The following is an 11,257-nucleotide window of genomic DNA, read 5'->3' as shown; positions in this document are numbered from 1 at the left end:
TGATTGAAATTCAACCAAACAATAGCATTCCCGGTGTTCGGTCGGTGACCAATGTCACACGGTGGGCTAAAGATGCGGTAGCCAAAGGGTTCCTCGGCAAAGAGGATCAAGCCGCAATGGCAACTATAGACTCTCACATCGAGCGGAATAATGGCATGGAGCTTCTCGCTAACTATTTCAATAAAGAGACGGACTACTTTAATGAAGTCACCGCCACGCTTATATCAATTCTCTTTGCTTGGGAGCGAGTTCTGTACGAGAAAGAGAAATGGGATCGGTTGAAACCTCGGCAGAGATCTAGCTATCGAGCTTTCCTCAAAGACGAGAGCCAGAGCCGAGAAAAAACCAGAGCGTGTTTGGTGATGTTTCTGATCATCGCTGACCGGCTGCGCGGTTCGTCAGATGAGGACGTCAGTGCTCTCCATATCCAAGCCAAAAGATTTGAATCCCAAATCTGGGCCCAAAGACTCTCCACAAACCCGAACACCTTCCGCAATCGCGATGATTCAGACCTGAATCCGAGATCCGCCTCCAACACCGACTCGGAATCGGAATCTGACTCGGAGTCAAACTCGGAGTCAGACTTTGAGCCAGGCGTCGGATCAGGCCCCGAATCGAATTTTGAATCGGACTCCGATGATGAAGCTCCAATATTCACACCAGACATTTCTGATTCTGATGAAGATGATCACGAGGAGCTGAGCAAACGACAGCTCAAGGAGCCCGCGATGAGACGCACAGAAGCTCCAAAGGCACCCAACAAACTAACGAAGCCCTCTAAACGGACGAAGGGCCACGTCACATGGGACGATATGATTGGTAAGGGGAGAGGTGGAGGCAAAAACGAGGCACCTGCATCGGAGACGCCACAGAGAGTGAGCAAGCAGACTGGATTGGCGAAGGAAAAAGGTATTGCAGACACCCAAACCCGAAAGAACAGCAAACGCAAAGTCGAAGGATCAGATACAACTGGATCTAAGAAACGAAAGACGGGCTCGGGTCACCTGAAGCAATCACCTCACGAGGCGGATGATAGCTCGGCCATTGAAGAACCAGTAAGCCGCAAGCGAAAAGGTGAAGCGCATGGGAGCGAGTCAAAAAGGCAGAAAGGGGCAGCCCAGGAATCAAAGCCAAGCCGTAAGCGAAAGAGAGACACGGAGGGCGATGACGATTCGAGAAGCAATAGACGGTGCTAGTCCAACTCACGAACTGCTGCAAGTCTTCAACCCGGGACGAACGGTGGGGGCTGGCCCTACCCGGAACTTGGAAACGAACAGCGGAGATAAGAAGGAGGGCTGGCAAGGGTATGCTGGTCGTAAAATGCGGGCTAAATTGTCATCGTCCCTGTCTGGTAGGATTACTATACATGTACTCAGCTTTTGTAATTGAACACACGTAGGGTTGCATTTCTCGCTAAGTGGATTCTGATGAATTTTTTAATTGGACGCGTGATGCAAGTACTTCGTCCCCCTCATGGGTACATGCAGGGATATACTAGCGTTCCAGTCTGTCGGGTCTTACAGCCCGTATCTACACGGTGTATGCTGCCCGAGGTAGGCGCAGCAGACTTCACGCTAAGAAACTTGATGGTGTGCCGTGAGGGAAACTTACTGGTTGGGATGAGCTGCTGGTCGCTGGCACACTCACTCCAATGTCGTCGCGCTAAGAATGCTGTTGGTGACGAGAAAACCGGCCTGCATTGAGCTGACATGCTGTTGGACCGACGAAATTCCGCAGACTTTCTTCCCAAATGTTCCTCAGATTGGATCAGGGAACTATGAAGCTGGCGACGGTCAGTCCGTCCTTCAGGGTTAAGAAGGGCCCCCCATCATTTTGAACCCCAACCCTCTCGTTCTCTACCTTTACCTCTTGTTGACAATGCCTTCCCACGCTCAGACCGTGGCCATAGTATTGGCCCCTGTATTGATTCGGTTTCTCCAGGACTCTCACCCTCAGCTTGTTGCTCAAGTCCTTTTATCCTTCTGTCTTTTGTCCGTTGCAGTGATGACGTTGATTTACACATTACATCGCACCCATACGCAACACTGTACGTTCTTGAACCATTCTTGCTCAAATCTATTCGAATGCTCAGTGCGTCCTTACAGAAACCACTCCGTGTGTTTCTTCGAACACGCTGTATGGGCCCGCGGTCACTGGCAATGGGGTCCCTTGCGCGAGCAATGTTGGGTGGGGCTTAATACGGGAGGAGTCTGCCGTCTCAGACTGGTCAGCTCAACCGTGTTTCCGGGCGTTATTTGCCATCCGTGCGATGATATTCAGGATTCCGTATCACTACTCAAAGACCTCGAAGCCTCTCAGACTGATGTCGGAGCGAGCGTCGCTCAAATACAGAAGTGGATAGAGTGTGCACGCCGTCGTATCTCGGTGCATGGATGTGTTACACTTCTTCCGTCTCTACAGATGCTCCTCTATAGACACCAAGCATCAATGGACGGAAGGTGGATGAGAACATCAGCACTCCACAGCAGAGTTAGTAGCAAACCTGAAGCATCGTCGAGACCATCGTTCGCCACATCCGAGCGACAGCTCGCTGGATTGTCAGATGGTCAATTAGTTTGCCAGTTTCGCGACACCGATTTCTATCAAGGGAGTGAACAAACTCGGCATATGAGTCAAAGACATGGGACGGTGCGGGATCAGGAGGAAGCGAAAATGACTTTGAGGCACATACAACTTCGGCTCATGTAAGAAACGAAAGTACTATTATTTCTTTACCTTGGTTATCCTGCTATTCATCCGCCCACAGATGTTGAAAACTCCTACTACAAAGTCAAAGCAAGCTACGACCTTGTCCCTACCGAAGGTCAAGGGAACAGTTCTCAATCTCAATAAACTCTATGTGTCTTGCATTTTCTAACGCCCCGATGACCATTCTGCGTACCTGTCCATTGAATTCCGTGTCTCCACAACCTGAATTATGTCAGTACTCTTAAGATAAGTTAAGGAGCGCAGCGTGGCCCTACAAGCAACTGCGATTCTTCCCGTACTCTGCCGCTCTCGAATACGGAAGTCGATAGTCTGAAGTGCATCTGTAGTCGAAGGTCCAGCATGGAACGACTGCCAGTGACTAGATGTATTGAACATATCAAACAAGGGGGGGTAGTGTGCGTCGGGATACATACACCACACTACTATCAGTTTCTGAAAGGATTTCAACATGGTTACTTGCTAGAGCGGTACTGAGGGAACCCACATTTTTAGAATCTAGTTTTCGTAGAGCTTGAAAAGCTTCAGCTGCCCACGAAGCCTGCTTGGTTTCTTCAATAACCCAAAGTAAGTCCACTTTTCTCACCTTGTCGTTGAACAAAGCTAGCGCCCGACGGTCTTTAATCTGATCCTGCGTTATGGACAATTTCTGACTGAGATTGTTGATTTTTGAAGCTCGCTTCGGAGACTCTGCCTTGTACTGTTGATGTTGAAGCTTCTCAATCTCGGCCAAAAGATTGGTTTCCTCGCTCTGGAGCTCTTGTATCGAGCTACGTATGTTGTCGTCGTGATTTCTTCTAGAGCAAAGTGAGAGCGCATAGGAAAGCACACCATTAAGATTATTGCCTTTGGCAACGAGAAGGACGTCTTCATAGTGATGTAATTGCAGATCAGTTCCGTAAGGACCGCTTAGGTCAATTCGTTGATCCTCCTCCAAATATCTCAACCTTTTGGCATGCTTTTTGTGAGAAGGCAGTAAGAACATGAGATTCTGTACGTTGCGAGGAGATAATTGTTCCCCTTGTCCGTACCAGAATGGCTGTCTTGGATCGGAATCGAAAAGTCTTGACGCGAACAGGGACCTAGATTCAGAGAGACGAAGGAAGAAATAACAACCCGGAAAGATAGCGACCGGCTTGTGAGTTTTGACCTTGACAAGAATCAAGTTTTCGGTATAATTGACCTCTTTGATTATGGCTGCTCTTTTAGTGGCTGTGCGCCTCAAGACAAATATGCAGAAGCCAATGACAGCCACTACAGAATGCAGGATGACGACTATCTTTGGCATAAGGAGTAAACCTGAAAACATGTGCCACACGATCGCCGAAAGCAAATTGAAGACAAAAACGTGGTGGAGGACTAAGGATATATTGCTCAGAAGTCTCTTTAATGGCCAAAGAAAAGGCAGCGGAACTAGCAGTAGTGCTAAGAAGATCTTTACTCGCGCTTAGCATATTTATCAACGCATATACATATGCCTGGAGAACCTACGATGTACCCTGACACTAATGACTGATTGTAGGATGGCTTTGTTGATAAAACAATGATGGAATGTATGAGACATTCGACGTAAATTGTGATGCTCAAAGTATGATGCACGAGCTGTAGACTACTTGCGGAAATATACGGGAGAGTGGAAAGCGAAAGGATCTGCCGTCCAACTAGAACCGGAAGCAGGTTGATAAGGGCGGCGAGGGCAGCTCGTTTCTGAATGGAACGAGCCTCGGGAAGAGGAGAAAAAGGGTAGAGTAATACGGCAAGATTTCCCGAGATAAAAACAAAGCTGAGTATAGCCTGGAGACGAGTTGGACTTCTCCACCTGCTTCTCTGCACAAGTAACGGATACGTAATGAACCGGGAAGCCTGTGAGTAAAAGATTGGCAATACCAGCTGTAGAACTCGGTAGCCTATCAGGGAGACTGCAACACCATAGAATAGAGCTAAGTAGAATATTGCGATATCCATTTCTGCCGGTTTCACAGGGGGGATGCGGAGGAAATCAATAGAGGCTCAGGCCAGCTCCAGCGGTCTTTAAATACAGCGCTGGGAAATCCTAAATTTAAATTTCTAAATTCTAAATGTGTTCGCGTTTCGCAGGGGTCCGCAACAATGAGGGGGAACCTACGCGCCCGATAACCCCGGGTTCTAACCGCCGAGTGGACAAGACAATGATGCTCGGCTGTGAAGTAGCGGCAGCCCACAACGGATCGGCTGGCCCACGTAGCCGCCCGGGAGACGTCGGCATAAGTGGGGCCATGCGGCAGCAGCTCTTTAGCCGCCGGACGAGAGTGGATCGAGGTCGAACAACCAGAGGGCCGGGGCTGAATGGAAGAGGAGAAATGCCTTTCTTGATGGATATAAAGTTCAGCCAGGCGCCCTCCACACCTGGGCGAAACTCAACACATTTCCAAGTGCGCATTCACAGTTCCACAAGTCAACCCTACTACTTCGTTCTCTACGAATTTTCCTTTTGTCATAATGCCGCGTCTCAAAAGCAATAAGGATCCTCGCAAGGGCCTCGAGAACCGCAGAAATGGCATTTTCAAGAAGTCAAATACCTTCTACCGCATCTATGGCGCACAGATCGCCGTCATTGTGCATTATCAAGGCCAAGTGGAAGCCTATGAATCGCACCCTGGCTTCTTGAGAAGTCAGACAAATACATCGGTCGCTGCAGACTGTATCAAAGGTCCGGATGACTTCGACCTTGTGAGAGACCGCACAGTGACGGAAGTGCCGACTTCCCAGGCCTACGCTCCCGTTGCTCTTATGAAGCCCAGCATCGACGAGGACTACAGCGATATTTTTACGCCCCCTCTGGTTTCTAGCTCTTCGAGCAACATTACAACAGAATCATCATTCGAGCCAAGGCAAAATGATGAGGCGGAATCTGAACTGTTCATAGACATGCTGCCTCATACGCCCCCCATGGCATTACCTTCGGATAGCATCATAGACGAGGACGCCCCAACGCCTCAGAAACTAATGGAAGCCAGCGGTATCATCTTGCCATCAATGCTTCTTCAGTCAAGCCTACCAACAGCATCGGCTGGCGAAGCTTGCAGCGCTTCTGCTGAAGAGTTGCCACTGCATCACCCTAGACCGATATCGATCCGGCGTAAACAGGCCTTGCTCTCTCTGGCTGGCAAATTCTTCGAGTAACGGAGGAATCGCGGAACTTTGTCTTATGCCATCTATGTTTTTGGGAGAAACTTTGTTTGGAATCAATGATTATTACCGTATCTGATCTAGTGTTTCGTATAGTTCCTCAAATTTGACATCAATCTCATTCCAGTCCTTTTTTACGATGGCCAGCGATTGTTCGACTCGGTGATCCTCCGTCCCAAAATAACATTCTAATTTTTGATGACGGATCAAATCTCGAAACTTGTAGGGACATCTACCAATGTTCTGACTGGCCTTGTCCATCGCTCCTATCTGAATATCGATCATAGAATCAAGTGACCACAAAGACATGTGAATTTTCCGACAGAACCCTTGGAGTTCCCTGCAACCCGACATTACTTCACGAGTGACCAACGGAGTTCTCGCCATCTCGTCTTGGCTTCGATTGTACATAAGGTAGGTTTGATTCGTTTGAAGCTTCTCAAGAAGATCAAGAAGACCAGGTCCTGGAGGCAACCGGCATTTTACTAAGAACTGCTGCTCCTCCGGTGATGTGTAAAATGAAGCCGCGTTCATGGCTTCGACATAAAACAAGTTGCAAATTAGTTGCATCGAAACCGACTCAAGTAGTCTGGGGCTATACGTTGTTCCATTGTACTCGATCAGGAGATCGCATTGTCGATCTGTGTCTCCTTGCTGTCGAGTTTTGACGAATGGCTGAAACTCTTTGGGGGTACTTTGAGGGAATCTTGAGAACATCGTCCGCCGCCCCTCCAGGACAATAAGAGTCTGGGTGTCGGAATGTATGTCGCACAAACACCACTCGAGACCTTGACCGAAACGAAGAATACTCCCCCGCCGAAAGCTTGGTCGTCTGAGTGCCTTCAAATGATACTTACATTCCGAAAGACTCCACTTTTCGAGGAACAGTGTCAGAGCAAAAAACATCGCTGCTACATTAGTGAAAATTCTCTCTCCGAGGGAGCATTCCATACCATGATCTGAAGCAATCACCTCGTCGAACTGGTTTCTTAGGGGCCAAGCAGTCAGTCCAAGCAAGACTTGAAGGTCTTTGAGATATCGAACAATGTTTTGAGTTGAGCTACCGCTGATACTCAGTGTTCTTCTACTAGCTGTGGCTGGCACCGGATAAAATGTAAGTTGATTTGGTTTCAAGCATAGTGGGCATCTTGGGATCTCGATGGCGAGCTCGGTGGCATCCATTTGGAAAATAACCGCACAAACGTCACAAATCTGATGATCGCAGGTGAGTTTGTATCGCGAAGGGCGTGCTATGCATATCGTGCAGAATGCTTTGTTAGATCTGGTAAGCCAATAGTCCTGAAACTCTCTGATCGTATCTAGATGTAACCGGGAAGACGGTATGCCAGACTTTGCACTCTGCCTAGCCATGGCGACAAATTCCGATTCGATCTTCCGCATGAGATAATCCACCTTCACATCTTTCATGATGGGCTTATAGATGGTGTCAAATATGTGTTCTGGTAAGAAATCTAACGTGCCAGTCAGCATATTGTAACCCTGTCTATTCGAGGTGACTTACTGTGCATGCCGGGCGGAAAGGCATCTAGGACGAGAGCAGATGCTATAAATTTTGCGTGATCAATTTTATCGCTCTTGGCAGATTGAATGAACTCTGTGATATGGGTCTTTAGATCGTGCGGAACCGGTTTGCCTAGTCGCGCAAGGCGGGGGAAATTGATTGCGACGGTTGGTTGCTCAGCATATAGATTCAATGCGGCTCTCGTAAGCGCTTTCCAATGAATTGCCGAGAAATCTAGGCCCAACGCGCAACGCCGTGAATAAGTGCGCTGCAGTGCAGTGGGTAGATATTTTTTCAGGCTGTGTTCAGGTACAATATTGAGGTGGAGGAATGCATCCCTAATCTTTTCGATGTCCCCTTCGGAATAGGCATGGTTAGGATCACTGACGCGAAGATTGCTGAGGCCGGAAGAAATAAGCCGCGAAAAGATAGCGTTCAAATCTAGTTGGCTATCACGTTCAGCTACCAGGATGATCTCAGGACAGAAGGGAGGTGGTTTGAGCATTGCTGATCTGAGCCAGGCCCACAAGAAGTCAACAATCCTCGAAATAGGACCGAAGTCAGCGACGAAGAGGAGCACAACAGAGCTCAAAGGTGCTAACACTTCAATATAGAGGCTCGTAGATATTTGAGGCGCGTGAGGAAAGACTCCCTTCAAATGGTGGAGGGAGTGATGCCCGTGATCGATGGCGTCCGGGATGCGAGACAGCTCACAGCGAAGTGGCAACTGACAATTAAGGAGAATTCTAGGCCGGCTTGCGTTGGTTGCCGTTGTGTGGCACAAGCTAGCGGTTTGTCTCGTCAGACAAGGTTGTAGTTCAAAGTACCGCTCGCTAGTGGCTCCGCCAACAGCCAACACAACATCTAGTTTTGACGACCCATGTTGATCTATTGATCGATACGCCTTATGGTACTCTTGGATGTATGGGCCCTCTAGACCGGGATTGCGGGATCGTACTTCAAGCCAATGATTTTTGGTAGCCATTCTCAGGTGTTCGTGTTGATCCCGTCGTTGATGCGGGGCGAAATTCGCATCGGGTGCACTTATGTATTCCAACGGCATTTTTCCGGATTTCGATTTCGAATTCCTGCGGGGTTCCACACCTTCGTTTTCATACCTCAGCGGGTCCTGCCCCCTACCCCCACCCCCACCTATGGCGGTACCGACAAAAAGCAAGATATTGCTTTTTAAAAACTGTGTCTAAAGACGAAGCCTACCTAATGACTATAACATACCGCATTGGTGCAATATTGCAGCGCTGCTATTCCTCGCACAAAATGGCACATTGAAAAAAAAAACGATATGGTTTCTTGGGATGCCTATCTCGTCGGAATCGTCACGCTGCCCGTGTCGTGTCTACATTTTCCCCTGCCCAGCGATTTAGATCATCTTGGAAGGCTGGAAGACGACAGGATCGCCCTTCGAATCGCAAACCATTTCCGACATGTCGGGGTCAAGTCGGAAGAGCCTGGCAACCAGATTAGAGGCATTATCGATGGACCAAACTATCAGTCAATCCGAGATCATTTGAACTTATCAACAGACCAGCTCAAACAAACACTCTTCCAACTGGAATATCCTCAAGCCTATGGACAATACACTGTTCACTGCACAGATGGAAGGCATCGTGTTGAAGCAGCCAAACATCTCTACGGTAACCAAGCAACCTGGACCGTACGGCTTCATTTCTTCCCTCATGGTGAGCTACAGTCCGCCATATCAAGATAAGTCATATATTGATGCGAGACACAGATACCGTAGATCGAGGTATTCTTCTCCACCAAGAACCAAAGGAGCACGCGACTGAGACGCTGTACTCAGATGGCGAAATCTGTCGCAATGCAATCATACATTTCACACAGAGAAGATACACGCTATCGAGGGGTTGGGAAAGGGTCTTGTCTAATTCCAAACAGAAATGCCTCGCGGCTCTATTAGGCCATACTGAGATTATGGACGCAGTCAGCTTGCTACTTCCGTTCGCAGGACTATGGCCAGGTTTACAATTAGGCAATTGGCTCAAACATCTAGCAACCCGTTGCGACGAATTGATTATCATGTATTGGCATCACATTCATAAAATTTGGAACACCATCCTTGGAGGCCGCGAAGACCTTAAACAACTTCTCGATGTCACAACTGTCCGCAAGCTTCAATGCCGCGCTCCCGGCGCCAGCAAAGCAGACCGCACCGAGATCAAACGATCCATGCTCGACGGATCACTATTTCGTCATGTAACGTCGCCGAGCGACCGTGAGATGATTCGAAGAAATGTGCTAGAGGTCACAACAATCATTCCAAGCATTGAATCATTCCACAACAACATGATTTACATAAGCATTGGAGCCAAGATATTGAAAACGCACTTGAGTTTAGGCAAGACGCAGCTAGATACTGAGCCACCATACAAAAATAACAAGAACCCTTTGTTCTTTGCTGATGTCAATATTCGCCGAGGGACATTGTTCAAAGATTGCCTAGCTTGCTTCAACAATCACCAACGTCCCATCTTTCAAGTCACTGAGACAGAATTTCAACCATATGAAGGGCGGGTTTCGCCGCCCTTGGCCTACTTGGAACTTTTTGTCGCGGCTCTGAGGAACTTTTATCCTACTCTTTCTTCGGACTCGCCTTTGCGGGATTCGAGAAATGAGGCGGTTTCAGGGCAGCTGAACATGTTTCATATCAAACGATTTCACTGGCAAGCATGGATTATGGGCTTCCGGAATAGAACAACAAACGCAGAATCCCGCTTGGAGCCTGAAAAAGAGGTTAGACCAAAGATGCATTGCAGTCTATCCGAATGGCGGGGGGGGAAACCATATTTGCGGACATTTCTTGATCTTAAACAGCATGCTTTTGTGGGAGGTTTATACCGAAACCGGCTGGCCACTGAAGAGATCAGTCCTGCTTTTGTATTTCGTGAAATTCTGAACGCATTCTTTGGCGATGTCTCGTCGTACATCTTAGAGCAATTCTCAAGTTACGGCCAGGAGTACGTGCCTACGACAGATCAGCCAGTCTCATCACACTGGCCACTGGGTGAGCAACCTAGAAGCAAGGAAATACCCAGGCCCTCAACTAGCCAAGAGAAATCAAAAAGCCCAAGAAAGCAGCCGGTGGCAGCAGGGATGGAAGCCAACCCACAATCTCCGAATGATGTGAGGGTTGGATCTCCTCCAAAAGTTCAAAGCCCCCAAAGTGGCGCATCAGGACCTGAGATGGGTCAGTGGGAAGCAGAACAACGTCTGTTTTCGATCGACAATGATGACAATAGTGGAGATACACCGACCTTTCAGTCTCCAACCTCAGCAAATCCAGCTGTGAGGCAGCCAGAAGCTAAGAGAAGAATCCCCCGTCAGCAAGTCACGCCGGCATGTGAGCTCATTAGAAAAAGAAAGAGAAATCTGGATGAAGATTCTGGACAATATACCACTACGAGAAAGAGGAGAAATCAGCGAAGTTCCTGGGACAAAAAGCCAATAAAGAAAAGACGTGGCGGTATCAAGCACCCCGGCTATAAAAGCAGAAAGACATGGAGATCAGAAGCTGTAGACCTTTGGATTCAGCTCAACGGTTTTCCTCAAATAGGTGAACCCAATGTTGAAGCAGCGAAGAGCTTCAAACGTAAAGCCGGACAAGCATTGGAAAAAGATTCTTACGATCGAGATGGCATAGAAAGGCCACCTAAGATGCGTAAGATAAAGACTGCGGAGCGGTCCATCGTGGATGCGGATTTCTCAACAGTTGAGCTTAGTCCGGTGGAGCAGATGGTGGATAGAAGAACCCCAAACATTCGACCGAGGCCCGTGGAGAGTGACAATGAAAGCGCCCGATCT

At 48.3% G+C, this 11,257-nt stretch overlaps 5 protein-coding genes across 5 annotated transcripts; 3 read left to right on the top strand and 2 right to left on the bottom strand.

Moving 5' to 3' along the window:
• The first annotated feature begins 1,700 nt into the window (after window positions 1-1,700).
• BDP55DRAFT_647520 (uncharacterized protein) lies at window positions 1,701-2,870 on the top strand. The gene has a single exon (XM_060573784.1). The coding sequence runs from the start codon at window positions 1,879-1,881 to the stop codon at window positions 2,707-2,709; it is 831 nt and encodes a 276-aa protein (XP_060435304.1). The 5' UTR covers window positions 1,701-1,878; the 3' UTR covers window positions 2,710-2,870.
• Window positions 2,816-4,692, bottom strand: BDP55DRAFT_542531 (uncharacterized protein; the record flags this gene model as incomplete). The annotated part of the gene is made up of 4 exons (XM_060568318.1): window positions 2,816-2,931; window positions 2,985-3,162; window positions 3,215-3,981; window positions 4,215-4,692. 4 exons carry the CDS (start codon window positions 4,690-4,692, stop codon window positions 2,816-2,818), a joined length of 1,539 nt encoding a protein of 512 aa, XP_060435303.1.
• Window positions 4,693-5,144: 452 nt separating this feature from the next.
• On the top strand, window positions 5,145-6,021 carry BDP55DRAFT_647519 (uncharacterized protein). Its single transcript, XM_060573783.1, has one exon. It carries the CDS (start codon window positions 5,206-5,208, stop codon window positions 5,887-5,889), a length of 684 nt encoding a protein of 227 aa, XP_060435302.1. The 5' UTR covers window positions 5,145-5,205; the 3' UTR covers window positions 5,890-6,021.
• On the bottom strand, window positions 5,926-8,469 carry BDP55DRAFT_268949 (uncharacterized protein). Its single transcript, XM_060566404.1, has 2 exons — window positions 7,418-8,469; window positions 5,926-7,367 (listed from the first exon to the last, which is right to left on the bottom strand). Exons 1-2 carry the CDS (start codon window positions 8,400-8,402, stop codon window positions 5,962-5,964), a joined length of 2,391 nt encoding a protein of 796 aa, XP_060435301.1. The 5' UTR covers window positions 8,403-8,469; the 3' UTR covers window positions 5,926-5,961.
• Window positions 8,470-8,897: 428 nt separating this feature from the next.
• BDP55DRAFT_533732 (uncharacterized protein) lies at window positions 8,898-10,060 on the top strand (the record flags this gene model as incomplete). The annotated part of the gene is made up of 2 exons (XM_060567866.1): window positions 8,898-9,117; window positions 9,204-10,060. Coding segments are annotated over 2 exons (1,077 nt in total), but the record flags the coding sequence as incomplete, so codon positions are not given.
• Between the last annotated feature and the right edge of the window lie 1,197 nt (window positions 10,061-11,257).

The sequence above is a fragment of the Colletotrichum godetiae genome (assembly GCF_030913485.1).
Source record: "Colletotrichum godetiae strain CBS 193.32 chromosome Unknown BDP55scaffold_4, whole genome shotgun sequence".
Classification (NCBI taxonomy): domain Eukaryota; kingdom Fungi; phylum Ascomycota; class Sordariomycetes; order Glomerellales; family Glomerellaceae; genus Colletotrichum; species Colletotrichum godetiae.
Note: the sequence above shows the minus strand (reverse complement) of the source record. Positions and strands in the feature narration are given on the sequence as shown.